A 16,104-nucleotide genomic window follows, 5' to 3' on the forward strand; every position below is an offset into this window, starting at 1 on the left:
AATGCATGGGGCCACCGCCTAGCAAGGCATGCCATTTTAGGGGGATAAACGCAACCTTTGCAAATTTCCTTAGCGAGGGGTCTTTCAAATATGTTTTGGGGTGTGGGGAATTCAAATGCTATTATTTTTGTGACCGGACAACATTTAGCTTGGTATGCCTGCATTTGATGAAGAAGCACATAAAACTGCTTTTGGAAAACCAAAGAATGTTAATTTGACCTTCTGAAGATCTCAGGTGGTAATAAAAATAATTTTAATAATGTAACTGTGAGTTACATTATTGGCAATCATTTATAATGATTCACACACACTTTACTTTCCAAGCAAAACTAAATTACCTTCATTTAACCAAAATATCTTTTGAATTCCCGAGTTGTGTTTCCCAATTTTTAGCACCCCTCGTTTTGGAAATTTGAGGGTAGAAAATTCCGACACGCCGTAACGCCCTAGGAAGGACGCGTGCAGGGCGACTGTGGTGTGCAATCGTTTCTGAAAGGGCATGGGTCTGAGCGCAAACAAGAAGTCACCTTTGCTGGTCTGAGTCTGTGCCTAAACAGGAGACCACTTGGGACCCTTCTGTACACCCATCTTGATTTCCACAATGGAAGAACAGGTGGGGATTTACATCTTCCAGCGGAAAGGTCAGAGGAGAAAAGGGGAGGTGGGAAGAGTGTAAGGGGTGGTGGAAGAAAACCCCTTGGGAAAATTCCTCACCGTCGCTATCATCCGAGCACCCTGAAGTAGAAGAGCAAGACGAAGAAGCAGAGATCTTGCTGAGGTCCAGCTCCGAGTCAGAGTCGTCCACCGATTCAACTTTAATGGGGAGGGCTGTGGGCTGTTGTCGCGGAGTGGGGAGCTCATGCAAGGGCGGCGGCAAGAGCAGGGGGGCAGGAGGAGCGGCCGCTGTCACCACGGCAGCCCCGGGAAGAGGCAGCCCCAAAGCCTGCGGCGGGGGAGGCGGCGGCGGCAGCGTCCCTGTGCTCCCCGCCCGACTGTGCATGTGGTTGAGTCGAGCGGCCAAGAAGGAGAAGTCCGGGTCCTGCATGATGGTGGCGTCGGTCTGGCTGAGGCCGTGGCGGGCCACGCCACGCAGCAACTCTCCGTCGTGGCGCCCGCATTGCCACCAGGGAGGCATCTCGGGGCCAGGGGGCTGGCAGAGGGAGAGGCGCTCTTCCAAGAGCGGGTGGCACAGGACCTGTTCCCGCAAGCGCCGCAGGAGGTCAATGCGGTACAGAGTACGCGAAGCCCTCTCCTCCGTGATGGGCTCAATGAACAGCGTCGGGTCTGGAGACTCTGGGGAGGGAGAAGGCGGAAGGACGTATTGCTTACCAAGAGGGAAACACATGGATGGATGCTCCCTCCGGCTCATGCTAAAGTAGGGATTACATTGCTTGCTTTTATGGTACTGTATTAATTTATTCTTTCAATATCTCTATAGGTATGGCATACATGTGCTAAGAAACCAAGGTAATTCAACGCTTTTGTTCGACCCACCTTGTAATTCAAGACACTGCCATTTACTGCTGTCTTTTCTTTTCCAAATACAGTCAGACCTTGAAAGTCGAACAGAATCCGTTCTGGAAGTCTATTCAACTTCCAAAGCATTCGGAAACCAAAGTGCAGCTTCCGGTTGGCTGCAGGAGCGTCCTGCAGCCAATCGGAAGCCGAGCCGGATGTTTGGCTTCCGAAAAATCGCTCGAAAACTGCAATACTCACTGCGTGTTTCGATCGTTTGGGAGCCAAGGCGTTTGAGATCCAAGGTATGACTGTATGTGAAATCTCCAAAAGGGAAAGGAGGGGTGGTCAGCTGAGCCCAGGGAGCAGCAAGCCAGAAGGGCCTGCAGCTCAGCGGGAGAGCATCTGCCTCACATGCAGAAAGCCCCAGGTTCAATCACTAGCTTCTCCAGGTAGGGCTGCAGGTGTCCCCCCCGTCTTAAATTCTAGGGAGCCAGGCCACTGAGTACCAGCAATACTGATCTGGTGGTGTAAGGCAATTTTCAATGTTGCTATGGAAGCCCTGGTTGGGGGCAGAGGTGGGTAGACAACACAAACAGGCAAGGACTAAGACTTGGATATATTATTTGAAGGAACTGAAAGGAAGAAGAGGAGACCTCGCCATCCACAGAAACAACTGCACATTCCTGTAGGCCAAGAGATGGCAAGGCAGGCACATCCAGCTCTAATGGGACCAGCCACTCTACATCTCAACCTTGTGCCCTCCAGGCACTCCAACTCCCATCAGCCTCAGCCAGCTTGGTCAATACACAGGGGTGCTGGGAGTTGTAGCTCAGCACCGTGTAATGGGGGGGGGTAGGACTGGATTCCTCCCGTTACTAACCATCGCTTGCTGCGGGAGGCAGCCGGCACACTTGCCGGCACATGGCCACGAAGCCGTGGAAATACTTGGCGAGGCTCTCGTCCGTCTTCTTCTCCAGCCGGGCCATGGCCCGGAAGCGGCCCCAGTGGAAGCGCATGGTGTCTGGGTCGTACTCCACCCCGAACGTGGAGACAACGCGGTAAAAGTCGGATTGCTCTCGGCGTGTCCACCTTTGGAGGAGAGGCAGGGTTGGGGAAGAGCAAACCCGTTAGATGTTTCAGTAGGAGAACCTCCAACCTAACCGATCCTGAGTCTCTACCCCCCTCCTAAACCAATGGCTGGCTGCTGCAGGGGCAGGGCTAAGCAACCACTTCCTGGTTCACCAGTCAGGAAGATCAGACCACACTAACAGGTACCAGGGACAGGTGTCCCCTCCCCCCCCAAAAAAAACTTCCCAGTGGTGATCCCACATTTTTCGAACTCCCACTGGGAGTTCCATTCTGTCCTCATCCTCTCCCCATTTTGACAAAGGGCACTGAAAAAGTCTCTCTTTTCTAGTATTTTACTGAATATTCTTTTTATTAATAATACCTGCTGGTTTTCAACAGTTCATCCTAGTGCATGATTAAGTTATTTAAAACTTTTTTTAAAAAAAGTGGATTTGGTGTTTTTAAAACTTTTTTATTGTTTTATGTCTTGTTCTTGTTGCTTTGGAAGGATTTTCGCCCTTAAAAATAGGATAGAAAGTAATGGGTTATAGCCAAGGTTAATCCTACTCAGAGTTGACCAATTAAAATTAATGGATGTGACTGACTTACATTCAGTAGGTCTACTCATGAGTAGGGTTTCCCTGGTTACAACCCCAAGGTATACTACCTAATTCAGATTTTTATTCTTTTCTCATATGCAAATCCATCCAACCAAGCAACCAACAAAGCGACTCTCTTGATTAGTGGACTAACGGGGTAACCCTAAACATGCTTATTCAGAAGCAAGTCCCAACCAACTCAATGGAACCTACTCCTTCATATATGTGATGATGATGATGACGACGACTAGAATTTATATACTGCCCTATACCTGGGGGTTTCAGGGCAGTTCACAGAATAAAATCAAGATATAAAACCACAAAATACATAATAAAAATAAAAACAACAACCAAATAGCCCCCCCCCCAAAAAAAAACATTTTTAAAGGGCATAGGACGTTAATCTTATCAACCAAAGGCCTGGTTAAAAAGGAATGTTTTTGCCTGGCACCTAAAGGTGTATAATAAACCTTGACAATGAACCTTAAGATTTTCTTAATTGGGTGGCAGTCCTACTAAACAGAATGTGCCCATCATCTCCATAAAATAACAGTACACCTGTTACGGGGCCCTGAGCATTTGTGGCCACAGAACTGGGGGTCACCTCAGCCCAGGCTACTGTGAAGACATGCCCCTTGGCGGCCTCGCAGCCAAGCCCAGAGCGTTTACCTCTGTTGCTTCTCTCGCCGCACCATCTCCTTCAGCTTGAATGCGGCCTCACAGCGCCGGCGCCGCCGGTCCCCTCGTTCTGCCGCCTCCATCTTGAGCTGCTCGCGTTTGTAGCTCCGCTGGAAGGCGGTGATCAGTCTCCGCAAGCGAGCCGTGATGGCCGAGGCTGGGGGCCAGAACAGGTTCCCCGGCTGACCTGAAGGGAAGGCGCAAGCTGCGTCACGGCAATTCCTGTCCCCCTTGGCACCACAGCCAACACACAGCGAGTACCCCACCTACCACCCCAAAAGCATTGTTTCCATCGCCTCCTTTGACAAGCACTTTCAGCCAACAAGTATTTACCTTCTTCACCGTCCACCACAGATACTTCCTCATCCATCATCATCAGTGGGTCACCCTGCAGCCAAGAGATTGGTGTCAGATATAAGGGCAATTATTCTGACTAGAGACTCCAACCATAGAGGGGCCACATCCAGAATATACCACCAAAATGAAAGAGAGCCCCCCTCTCCTTTCAGAAAAAAATCCCCTTTAAAAAAATCAAGCTCCTAATACACATTCTTGGTGGCCTTCCATCAACAGGCAATATCTGTTTCATTTTAATGTCTGACCTACTGAGCTGATTTGTTTGGTATGTGCTATTCTGCATTCTAACAATGATTTCTAATTTAATTTTGCTGCCATTTTTACCTGCTCATATCTGATTTTGTTGTCACATGCTTATTTGTTTGTAATATTTTAAAATCTATAGAATATATATGGGGGGGAATAGATTTCTTTTTACTTTTTTTTTAAGTCTGTGGGCACATCGAGATTTTTGAACACCAACACCACTGGTCATTCCTCTCCTCCCCGAAGGAGAAGAAAGTAAACCCAGTAATGCACTTCCTTTTTCAAAAGGACCCAGTAGAGTTAATTTGAGCCTTGAAAAGCACATAGAGCTGAAAGAGGAAGTGGGGCAGAGTATCACTCTTCCCACTTCCCCTCTGGGAGAAAAAGGCAGCCACCATCACCAGCTTATGACTAACGGGGCTGCAGAGGTCAGAGCCTTTGCGAGAAGCTGGGAACCAGGTGAAGGGGGCGACATGGAGCAATGTTTGTGGCTCCCGTACTGGGCTGGCTCAGGATCTCACCTCATCATCCGGCTCCTTGGCGGGGCCTCCCACTGGTTTGTACTCCGGGTCCTCGCAGTCCTTATCGAAATCGACCCTGCCAGCAAAAGAGGGGAGAGAACTGGTTCGTCATTTCCGCTTCAATCTCGGCTCTCTCCCAATCCCCTTCATACAGACACACCTCAGGTCTTCCTGCGAGAAGCAAGCTGAACTCACTGGCACCCGGTGCCTCGGTATTAGCATGGCAAGTCATCATAGGTGTGTGCCTCTTCAGCCCCCCGCCCCTGCACCAGCTACTCACCCCTCTCCCACATCCAGGCGATGCTCGGCGGCGATGGCCTTGTCGTCAGGGCGACCAGCCTTCTCCAGGAAGCAGAGCGCAGGATCCGCTCGCATGGTGTTGTACTTCTCGTAGCCTGAAGGGGGTGCCAGAGGGATGAGAGATTTCAGGGTTTGCCTGCACGCAATCTCAGAGAAGATCCACGGACCTCAAGATTCAATACTGTCATCTCTATTTAATCATATTAAATACTTTAAACGTGCAATGATTTTGATGGGTCTCCTCCAAGTACCACTAATGTTGTGAGTTACCCGTATATTTCATATGATCACAGAATCGAAGAGTTAGATGGGAACCAAACGTTCAACTCCCTACCCAACCTATCGGTTCTCAGGTCATGCAGCATTTGCTCGTCACTCCATAAACAATGAATTACTTTCCCTTGGTATAATAGGGTTTATGTTTTCTAACCTTGTCTTGTTTAACCATCATGCCTACGCTATGAACAGTTCCAGCCGCTACCTTCCATTCATTCAGATACCTGTGGTTTATTTATTTTGGTGTTATTTTATGTCTGTTTGGTTGTGAATGGACTATGTTTATTGTCAGCAGAATCTTGTATAACCTTCTTTTTTGAAAATTAATAAAAATGAAAAACAAATGCCACACACCAACATTGCAAGGAAGGACGTGGCCTATAGAATTTTAATGGAGGGGGCGAGAATGCTGGGGATTAACCTGCTATCAGGCAAGACACGGAACAGGAAGGGCTGTAGCCGAACTGTAGAGCATAATCCTAACCCGAACATCTAAATAAATGAGGGCTATAGTTTAGTGGCAGAGCATCTGTTCAATTCCTGGCATCTCCAGGTAGGGCTGTTTCAACCATACATATCCAGATGAACCTATCGTCTTGACAAGGCAGCCTTCATATGCTACTGTGAGCACAGCTCAAAACAGGTTGTGACCTCAGATTCCTTCCCGAGAATGGTACTGCATCAGCACCTAGTAAAGGTAAAGGGACCCTTGACCATTAGGTCCAGTCGTGACCGACTCTGGGGTTGTGGCACTCATCTCGCGTTATTGGCCGAGGGAGCCGGCGTATAGCTTCCAGGTCATGTGGCCAGCATGACTAAGCTGCTTCTGGCGAACCAGAGCAGCACACGGAAACGCCATTTACCTTCCTGACGGAGTGGTACCTATTTATCTACTTGCACTTTGACATGCTTTTGAACTGCTAGGTTGGCAGGAGCTGGGACCGAACAATGGGAGCTCACCCCGTCACGGGGATTCGAACCGCTGACCTTCTGGATCGGCAAGCCCTAGGCTCTGTGGTTTAACGCACAGTGCCAGCCACGTCCCGCATCAGCACCTACCATGTTTGAAAACCCCAAGGAGCAAAGACTTGTCAGCTTCTGTATCCCACCAGGCTGTGGGGACCTCTGCTTGGTCCACCAGTGGGAACCACATGTCGATTTCACTGCAGGTTCAAACGACATTTGGGAAGGGGGAGCAGCAAAGGCAGGAGGGAAGAGGAAGAGAAAAAACACGAGAGAGAAAAAACAAAGCGTCAGAGGCAGCCGAGTTCACAAAAGTTTAATGTTCTATAGGAACAGATGCAACTACAAGTTCATAGAAGAAGAAGAAGAGTTTGGATTTGATATCCCGCTTTATCACTACCCGAAGGAGTCTCAAAGCGGCTAACATCCTCCTTTCCCTTCCTCCCCCACAACAAACACTCTGTGAGGTGGGTGGGGCTGAGAGACTTCAGAGAAGTGTGACTAGCCCAAGGTCACCCAGCAGCTGCATGTGGAGGAGCGGAGACGCAAACCCGGTTCCCCAGATTACAAGTCTACCGCTCTTAACCACACTACACCACACTATGTTTGGCACATAGAATACTATTTTAGGTACACCACACTAGAGAACAGGAAGAGGTGTGGATGTGATCAGTCCTGGAATAGTGAACATAAAAGCACTGGCTTTAAGAGGGATGTTACATTTTGTTTTTACAGGTAAATTCATGGAGGGTAAGGCTATCAGTAGCTATCACAATGGGAATCACAAGAGGAGAGAGTGCTGTTGCACTCAGTTTCTTGCTTGTGGGCTTCCCATGAGGGGCATCTGGTTGGTGACTGGGAGAATGAGATGCTGTAACCATATGACCATGGGTTCAAGCCTCAAGTTGGGCAAAAGATTCCTGCATTGCAGGGGGCTGGACTAGATGACCCTTGGGGTCCCTCTTCGAGCTCTACAATTATACTCTTCTTCTTATCAGCTTACACCCCTATCAGTAAACAAGGGTGCTAGGAAGACACAGCTCTCATTTCTGGGATGAGTTTCAGCCATGAAACTCACTAGGGGATCATCTTCCAGCCTGACCTACCTTGCAGAGCTGTTGTGTGGGGATAAGCACAGTTGGGGAAGACACATGCAGGCTACTCTAAAAGCTGCTTAAGAGGAAAGGCAGGGTTAACCCCCCCCTCCCCAAAATGCAACTTATAAATAAGTAAATGAAATATTACCTGGAAATAGTGCCTGCCAAAACTTTCTCGGCTTGGTCCCCGATCACCTCCTGGCGCAGGTAATACAGCATACGGACACGTAGGAGAACCCTGGGGAGAAAACAAGGACTTTAAGCTGGGGAAAGATGGAGGAAAGAACTGTGCACCCTGTGGTAGCTATACCTGACAATATCCAAGCCTCTGCCCTTGCTATCCCTCTCCTAGGGAACTGGAAGAGGACAGTGATAATCTTTTTTTGTTGTTCCAGTCTGAACACATATGGATTGCAGTCTGGTGGCGGGGAGGAGGAATACCCATGCTAAAGATTGGAGAAAAATTGTAAGCTATCTCATTTGACATTTTTCTTTCTGCAGGCAGGAAAAGAAAAGGAAAAAAAACCAGAAGAGAAAGGCAATGGGGACAGCTCTACCACTAATACTCATTTGATTTATTCATCGTCTTCCTCAAAAAGAGTCTGAAAGTGCCTTACAGAGCCATAAAAGTATACCAAACTCACATACAAAAATGAAAGCAAGGAAGAAATACAATATAGCGGAACTATTTACTATAAGCACTCATAAAACCAATATAGAAAGGGCGAATCCTGCACTCACACGATTAAAAGATGGACACTGCAAACAGGGTGGAAATTAACAATCACAAGTCTGGGGAAACAGGAATGTCTTAGGCTGCCACCTAAAAGCTGATCGCGATGGCACCAGGTGCATTTTCCGTAGCGGGGAGCAACCCCTGAGAAATCACGTCATGTTACCACTCTCCACACCAACTTAGATCTACAGTTGTACCTTGGGTCCCAAATGCCCTGGAACTCAGATGTTTTGGCTGCTGAACACCGCAAACCCAGAAGTGAGTGTTCTGGATTGCAAACGTTCTTTTGGAAGCCGAACGTTAGATGGCGCTTTTGATTGGCTGCAGGAGCTTCCTGCAGCCAATCAGAAGCCGCAATTTGCTTTTCGAACGTTTTGGAAGCCGAACGGACTTCCAGAACAGATTCTGTTTGAATTCCAAGGTACGACTGTACACAACTGTGTTTTTTGGGATGGACTGCAGCCGGCCACGTCCTGAGAAACCAAGCTGTTCGCAAAGCTATAACTTTGGGGATGGCAGTAAAGTACCCGCAACTATTTCTTTACCACAGTGGTGCTGTGATGGGGCTTCTCTCTATTCCGAACAAACAGTTGGAATGAGCTTGAGAGTTAAAGTGGGGGGAGGGACCTGCTCTTGCTAGCTGTGTCAAAACAAGATCCCTTCACATCCCACCCCATCCTTACTTGTTGCATTGGTGCTTGAGGTGCTTCTTGTAGCCCTCATCCTGGAAGAGGGTGTCGGGGTTGTACTTGCGGATCCACTCGGCTTTCTGGACGTCGAAAGTGGTCTGGGACTTGACCTTCTTCCCTTTGCGGCCTCGTGGGACTGGGATGGACAGGCCTGCCCGAGGAACAGGAAGTGAGCTCAGAGCAGGGGCATGGCTCTCTAGGTATAACATGGAACCAGTGCAATAGGGATTAGGGTCACCCCAGATTTTGCATTGTATCTCGTGCTCAAACATATATTTTTAAAAAAGAACCCATACACAGCTACCCAAGCAGGAGCTTACGAGGCCGCAAAAACAAAGAGTATACCTCTCCCAGCCTCCTGCAAACCCACCCACCCACCCCTTTCCCCCAAAGTCCCGCCATCTTGAACTTGCCAACATGCTTGAATTTGCTTTTTCCCCCTCTCCTCCCGCACACAAACAACTCACATCCTGTGATACCCCAGCAGCAACATAAAATGGCAGGCCCAGCTTGGCCAAGCCCTTCGCGACAACGCGAGGAAGGGCTCGGGGATACGGCGCGACCCCAAACGGACGGCAAGAGAGAGAATTTAAGGGAGCTCCCCCCGCTTACCGGAGTGGTTCTGAAGTTCCTTGGCTTTGCCGTTCTCAACCGGGCTGATGAGATCCCAGATGAACCCCTTGATATTCTCGTCGCCCCGGTAGTGCATCAAGCAGTAGACGAGGATGGCCCTGCAGATGGTCTCCACGTCCCGTTCAGACATGCGCCGCTTGAACCGTCCGTGCGACAGGATCTCCCGCCAGCGTCCCCAGCTGCCGGGGGAAATTGGCAAAGTCAGAGCTGTTCCCTTGTTTTGTCTTTTGTCAAGACAAAGGATGAGCAAGTAAAATCCTCCATGTTACATTGGGTGATAGATATTGGTCATAATATACCCCTTGGAAGCATGGGAACGATTGTGGAATATGGATATAAAATTTACAGCAATTTACAGTCTAAGAGGAAATTATATGAAAATGATATAATCGATAGTATCTAACACCGAGTAAACTGGCAAAAATGTATAAATCTAAATAAAATAAGTGTTGGAAATGTAAAGAGAAAGAAGGTTCTTTTTATCATATGTGGTGGTCTTGTAGGAAGGTTAAAGCTTACTGGGAAATGATATATAATGAAATGAAAAGGATGTTTAAAATAGCCTTTATTCTCTCCCCCCCACCCCGAAACTTTTCTTTTGGGAATTATAGCGATAGAACTACCTAAAATGTATAGAAACTTATTCATGTATGCTACTACAGCAGCAAGAATGCTACTTGTCCAAAAGTGGAAAGAAGCAGAAGTTCCAGCAAAGGAAGATTGGATACAGAAATTTGTGGAATACGCTGCAATAGAGAAACTTACCAGAAGAAAAAGAAATCAAGATAATAAACTTTTTATAAAAGAATGGAAATGGTTTATTGAATATTTACAGATAAATTGTAAACAGCCAAGATCATTGGCAGGATTATTGTAATAACCTGCAGTTTTATAAATAAATGATCAAATTAAGTTCCTTTGGATATGCAGAGGATATTAAAAATAAATTGAAGGAACCGCAGAAAGAGGGGGAAAGAAGTCAAGTTTTGAAAGTGAAATGTATAAACTTGAAAAGTATAAATAAAATTAGAAAAACTGGGAAAAGGGGGGGTTCCCTTGCTTGCTAGGAACTGCAAACCTACGCATGCTGACCTGAGATCAAATCCTGTAGAACCCAGCAGCACTTACTCCTGAGTAAGCATACAGAGAATTGCCCTGTATTGTCTCTAAACTGGTCATTGCTTCTAAAGTGGATTTATAAAAGAGTCCACCTGCCCCGCAAGCCCCAGAAACACCTTGCCCATATGCTGGCGAGTTTTCACAAAACAAAACAAAATCTTCCCCGTGCCACATACCCATAGACTAGCAGTTGTTTCTCCACCTGGAAGCAATCCGTGCGCCCGTAGGAATGGTGGAGCGGGTGGTGGTGGTGGCGGTCGTGGCGCCGCGAGCGCGGCCGGTCATCGTCGTCACTCTCCAGATCGGAGAACTCCACCAGGTCGTCGTCCTTCAGGGTGCTGAAGTGTCGCGTCTGCTTGCGAACACGGGGGGTGTCAATCACCAGGTTGTTCTGCGGAGGGGAGAGAGGAGGAGGCCTTAGTTTGGTCTGCCAAAGCACCAACCCTAACCACGAGGCAATTCCCAGATGTAAAACCCTGTGAAGGCTGGACCGCCTTCTTTTATTGTGGATGAGGCAGGGAACATTCATTTCGTTACACCTGCTCAACAGCCAACGCTAATGTCTCCCACTCTTATCTCGAAGCTATTTATGCCTTTTCATCAGAAAGGCACCTGGCCAATTTGGTTGCCGATAAATATTGCTGCAGACCTTTGTGAGAGCATGGTCTTTCCAACGAGTGGCTCCGGTCCAGGTTTGTAAATTGTCTTCCTTTAAATGTTGTGAGGATCCTACACCCTTTTAAAATGTGGTTTTTTGGGGGTGGGGGTGGGGGGGTTATTGGGTTGTTGTTTTTATTTTGCTTATGCATTTTATGGTTTTATATTTTGATTTTATTCCGTGAACCGCCCTGAGACTTCCAGGTTTGGGTGTTATATTAATAATAATAATAATAATAATAATAATAATAATAATAATAATAATAATAATTTTAGACAGACTGAGGGTTGGGGAAGGAACTACAACTCACTTTTTTTAAAAAAAGAGAACATCATGCTTCAGAATGTGAAGTGCCTTGTGAAGTCCTCATGTTACTAATGCAGCCAATCAAAGCCTGAATTAACGATGGGGGCAGGCTCTTTCCCCTCCTAAGCCCATTCCTCAACACACCTTGCTGTTGAGCATATCCAGGTCCAAGTCTGCCTTCTTGGCCCACTTCTGCCAGAAGTTGGGGTCGTCCAAGGCGATGTCCGTCCTGTTCTCTGAGGCCACAAAGCTCGCCTGGGAGAGGAGAATATATATATTTTAAAAAACATTTTTTTATTTCTTCCATATAGAAAGTTACATTTGTTAAGTCACCAATTATATTTCAGTTGAGAGGAGAATAATTTTTTTAAAAGCATTGATGGGGGTAGGGGTTGGCTACCCTACCGTAACATTACATGCACCCTTAGTGAGCATAACATCTCTACTACAGAACCCGGCAGGGTTTGGTTTAGTTTTAAAACAAAGCAAATGGGTTTCTATGCTTCATGGTTGTTGGTTTTTTTGGGGGGGGGTTAGGGGAGTCAGACAGGAACACACAATGTAAAAAAATAAGAGCCTCCTGGATCAGATTATTAAGTTCAGCACCCTGTTCTCAAAAGGGGCCAGCCAGATGCCCGAAGGAAACCCACAAGCAGGAAGGATCTGAGTACAAACAAGCAAATAATAATAATAATAATAATAATAATAATAATAATAATAATAATAATAATAATAATGTGCCCTTTCCCCTCTGGTGGTTTCCAGCAACTGGTGCAGTTTGTTCTGGCCCTCTGGCACACACTTTCCTTTTCACTTCTTCAGCAAAGCCTCCCCTCCATCAATCTCCAATTCCCCTAAACAAAAATGGAGGAGGATTTCGCTAAAGAGCAATTACCTTGGCGAAAGTGGAGCCCTTCCCTTCGCTCTCAATGGTGATAGTGGTTGTCCGCCGCAGCAGAATCTGGTCAATGTCCTCTTCACAGAACTTGGAGCCCTCGTCGTCCTCTTCCATGATGGCAGCGTAGGCTCCCTTCCGCAGCAGGTCTTCAATCTCCTTCTTTGAAAACTGCTGGATCTGAGAGAACAGGAGGCAACGGCAATTGGGGGGGGGGTTAGAAGACCATCTTCTCTGACCTGCCTTGGAATGGAAGCAGGAATCATTCTATCAGGCTCTGCTGAAAAGCTCGACTCAAATCAGGAGGAGCCACCTTCCCCTGAAAAAATTCCGTTCCGGCTGGTCATGATTAAGAACCACTATGTAACTTCAAGAATTGTAGTCTGAGGTTGAGCCCCACCTTGCCTTCCTCTCCCCTTTTCCCTGTGTGTCGTGCTTTTTAGACTATAAGCCTACGGGTAGCGAAGGTTTTGTTTTATTGTACGCAAAGTGCTCTGAAAGCCTTTCTGGCTGAAGCATGGGATGCAAATGCTCTAAACTTTGTACTGCTTTTGACATTTTCTTATATTGCTGTACTTGCAAATGTGCAATGGGTTTTTCTTTTTTTAAATCAGAGGATGGTGTACATAAATGTTTATCACTGAATGAAGAAATACACAAAATTATATTATGCAAAGCCATCACAGCAGAATATGGACAATTTTGATACTCTGCTTTTCACCATCACCACCCACCATTCAGTCTAAAAAGCAGTGTGGGATGATGCACAGAAATGGAAATAAGTTTCCAACGAAGGAGGAATGGCTTTTAAAAGTTATGGACTATGCAGAAATGGAAAAGCTGACACCAATATTAAGAGATCAAAATGATGAACTTTTTATACATGAATGGAGGCCTTTTTTGGACTGTTTGGAAACGCACTTGGAACAAATGAAATCGCAAGCAGAATTTGAGATAGCAGCAGCAGAATAAAAATGATAAAGGAGATGAGTGGGGAGATTTTGGTAATAGACAAGAATTTGATATATAACGCAGAAGAAAAGAGTTTGAATAAAAACACTATGGAGGTGGGAAGTGAGTACATTAAATAATGCAACTAAACAGTTGAAGTCAGTTTGTAAAAAATGGGAAATTAAATAAAAACTATATTGGAAAAAAGCAGTGTGATGCAACTAGCTAGAATAGATGCTTCTTTGGGGTGGGAGGGGAGGAAGGGGGGGAGGCCCCCAATTGGGCACATATTCCTAGGGAAACTTCAGCCTAGATCTGAAAATCCCCACATTTGCAAGTTCACCCAGGACTGCCTCTTCCTCCTTTGCCTCTTCTCCACCCACTGCCACTGACGTTATTTACCCCGGCAATGCTGCCCTCTCGCCCGCTCATGGACTGCAGGACGGCCTTGTCCAGCCCCAGCTTGAGGCTGGCTTTGTCAAACATCTCTCGCTCGTAGGAGTTGCGGGTGATGAGACGGTAGACCTTCACCGCTTTGCTCTGCCCGATACGGTGGCAGCGTGCCTGGGCCTGGAAGGAAAAGGAGACAGGAGCAGGAGAAGGCAACTGAGCATGTGAAAGATACACCCACTGCGCAGTCCCCTCTTGGGACAGAGAAAACTGTGGTTTTCTTCAAAAGAAAGCTCCTCTTAGTGGCCAGAAATAGGAGCAAGGAGAGTTAAAGTTTAGGTCCTTGGGAGGCAATAAGTAATATTAATTGCAATTACAAAGATTTTTTACTTATAGAAAAAGTACGCATACATACATATATAGCATTATTTTCATGATTCCATTTCTGGCCTCATTAATAAAAAGTAAAATTGCAAGTCATAACGTAACCAGATAATACATCAGAAAACAAATTACTACAATGCTACTGCCTTCGCACCCACCCTAGAATAACATTCCGTTTTACACTAGTACTACCAAGGTTTTTGAAAAAAGGAGATTGATAAATGCAAAATGTTTGGGCGGAGGGCAATGATTTTCATGATCGCTAGCTTAACTGATCCTCAATTGCTTTGCACAGTGGTACTTCGGGTTAAGAACTTAATTCGTTCTGGAGGTCCGTTCTTAACCTGAAGCTGTTCTTAACGTGAGGTACCACTTTAGCTAATGGGGCCTCCTGCTGCCAAGCCACAGTCGTGCAACTTCTGTTCTCATCCTGAAGCAAAGTTCTTAACCTGAGGTACTATTTCTGGGTTAGCAGAGTCTGTAACCTGAAGGGTCTGTAACCCGAGGTACCACTGTATTTTATATATCAGTTAACTGAGTTTCAGTTTGGGTACTTTTTAAAGTATCTTGCTAAACACTCATGGAAAATCCAACTATTTTAAGATATGCTAAACAGAGAGGTGGGGGAAAAGCAGGGATGTGGGTGACTGTGAGACACAGTCTCCTGCTGGACTCAGGCCAGAGTCCTGAGACAACCAGCTTTTGTTTTGTTCTTAAGCAAGCTTCTAGCCCTCAGGACCGGGAAGAGAGGCTTGAAAGCAACACCTGGCTGCATCTTAGGAGCTGGAAGGCTGCCTCTGTGTGTGTGCTATTATTCAGGACGGGTTACAACAATTCAAAATTAGAAACAGTTAAATTACAGGCATTGTTGTTTAGTCGTTCAGTCATGTCCGACTCCTCGTGACCCCATGGACCATAGCACGCCAGGCACTCCTTACAGGCGTAAGGAATAGCATTTCTTCAAAACACACACCTGAGGCATCACATACCAAGGGGAAGAGTAGGGGAGGGACCCCAAGGGACTGACTCCCCAACCATCCAGTAACAGGAAGGTCCTAGGATGCCCAATGTCCTCCCATTTCAAAAACTAACCATGTCTGGATGGGAGGCAGATGGAAAGGGTTCTTAGGAAACGGGGATGGGTGCCAAATTATGACACAAAGAGGGAGCTTGGATACAGGTGAAGCTAAAGGACCCCTGGACAGTTAAGCCCAGTTAAAGGTGACTATGGGGTTGCAGCGCTCATCTTGCTTTCAGGCCGAGGGAGCCAGCATTTGTCCACAGACAGTTTTCCAGGTCACGTGGCCAGCATGACAAAACCATTACTGGTGCAACGAAACACCTTGACAGAAACCAGAGCACACGGAAACGCTGTTTACCTTCCTGCGGCAGAGGTACCTATTTATCTGCTTGCACTTTGACGTGCTTTTGAACTGCTAGGTTGGCAGGAGCTGGGACAGAGCAATGGGAGCTCACCCTGCCGCGGGGATTCGAACCACCGACCTTTCGATTGGCAAGCCCAAGAGGCTCAGTGGTTTAGACCACAGTGCCACCCGCATCCCACTGCTTGGATATAGGAGGAACGGGTGTGGGTGTGTATTGCTCAGTATCTGTGTATTGCTCAATAGGTTGCTCAATAGGTAGAGTATGAAACTCTTAATCTCAAGGTCATGGGTTCGAGCCCCACATTGGTGCAACGGATTCATGTATTGCAGGGGATTGGAATAGAGGGACCTCTTGATCCATTCCAACTCTACAATTCTATGATCTAGCCATCACA

At 46.8% G+C, this 16,104-nt stretch overlaps 1 protein-coding gene and 1 non-coding gene across 4 annotated transcripts in view; both read right to left on the bottom strand.

Moving 5' to 3' along the window:
* The window catches only part of CHD8 (chromodomain helicase DNA binding protein 8), a 64,208-nt gene that overhangs the window by 10,135 nt on the left and 37,969 nt on the right, over positions 1 to 16,104 (bottom strand). For 2 of the 3 annotated variants that reach the window (XM_035134708.3, XM_035134709.3), the window contains exons 19-32: positions 13,953 to 14,120; positions 12,600 to 12,779; positions 11,849 to 11,959; positions 10,917 to 11,131; positions 9,601 to 9,800; positions 8,983 to 9,184; positions 7,712 to 7,801; positions 6,563 to 6,666; positions 5,208 to 5,322; positions 4,928 to 5,003; positions 4,137 to 4,191; positions 3,795 to 3,990; positions 2,339 to 2,547; positions 715 to 1,293 (exon numbers count right to left, since the gene is read on the bottom strand). In XM_035134708.3, coding sequence (XP_034990599.3) covers positions 715 to 1,293; positions 2,339 to 2,547; positions 3,795 to 3,990; positions 4,137 to 4,191; positions 4,928 to 5,003; positions 5,208 to 5,322; positions 6,563 to 6,666; positions 7,712 to 7,801; positions 8,983 to 9,184; positions 9,601 to 9,800; positions 10,917 to 11,131; positions 11,849 to 11,959; positions 12,600 to 12,779; positions 13,953 to 14,120 — 2,500 coding nt within the window. The remainder of the gene's footprint in view (positions 1 to 714; positions 1,294 to 2,338; positions 2,548 to 3,794; positions 3,991 to 4,136; positions 4,192 to 4,927; positions 5,004 to 5,207; positions 5,323 to 6,562; positions 6,667 to 7,711; positions 7,802 to 8,982; positions 9,185 to 9,600; positions 9,801 to 10,916; positions 11,132 to 11,848; positions 11,960 to 12,599; positions 12,780 to 13,952; positions 14,121 to 16,104) is intronic. The other variant, XM_035134710.3, reaches the window with a different exon arrangement.
* On the bottom strand, positions 5,084 to 5,167 carry LOC118095937 (small nucleolar RNA U6-53/MBII-28). Its single transcript, XR_004693850.1, has one exon. It is a non-coding gene; the product is annotated as a small nucleolar RNA U6-53/MBII-28 (small nucleolar RNA).

Source organism: Zootoca vivipara, chromosome 12 (genome assembly GCF_965207765.1).
Source record: "Zootoca vivipara chromosome 12, rZooViv2.hap1.1, whole genome shotgun sequence".
Taxonomy (NCBI): Eukaryota; Metazoa; Chordata; class Lepidosauria; order Squamata; family Lacertidae; genus Zootoca; species Zootoca vivipara.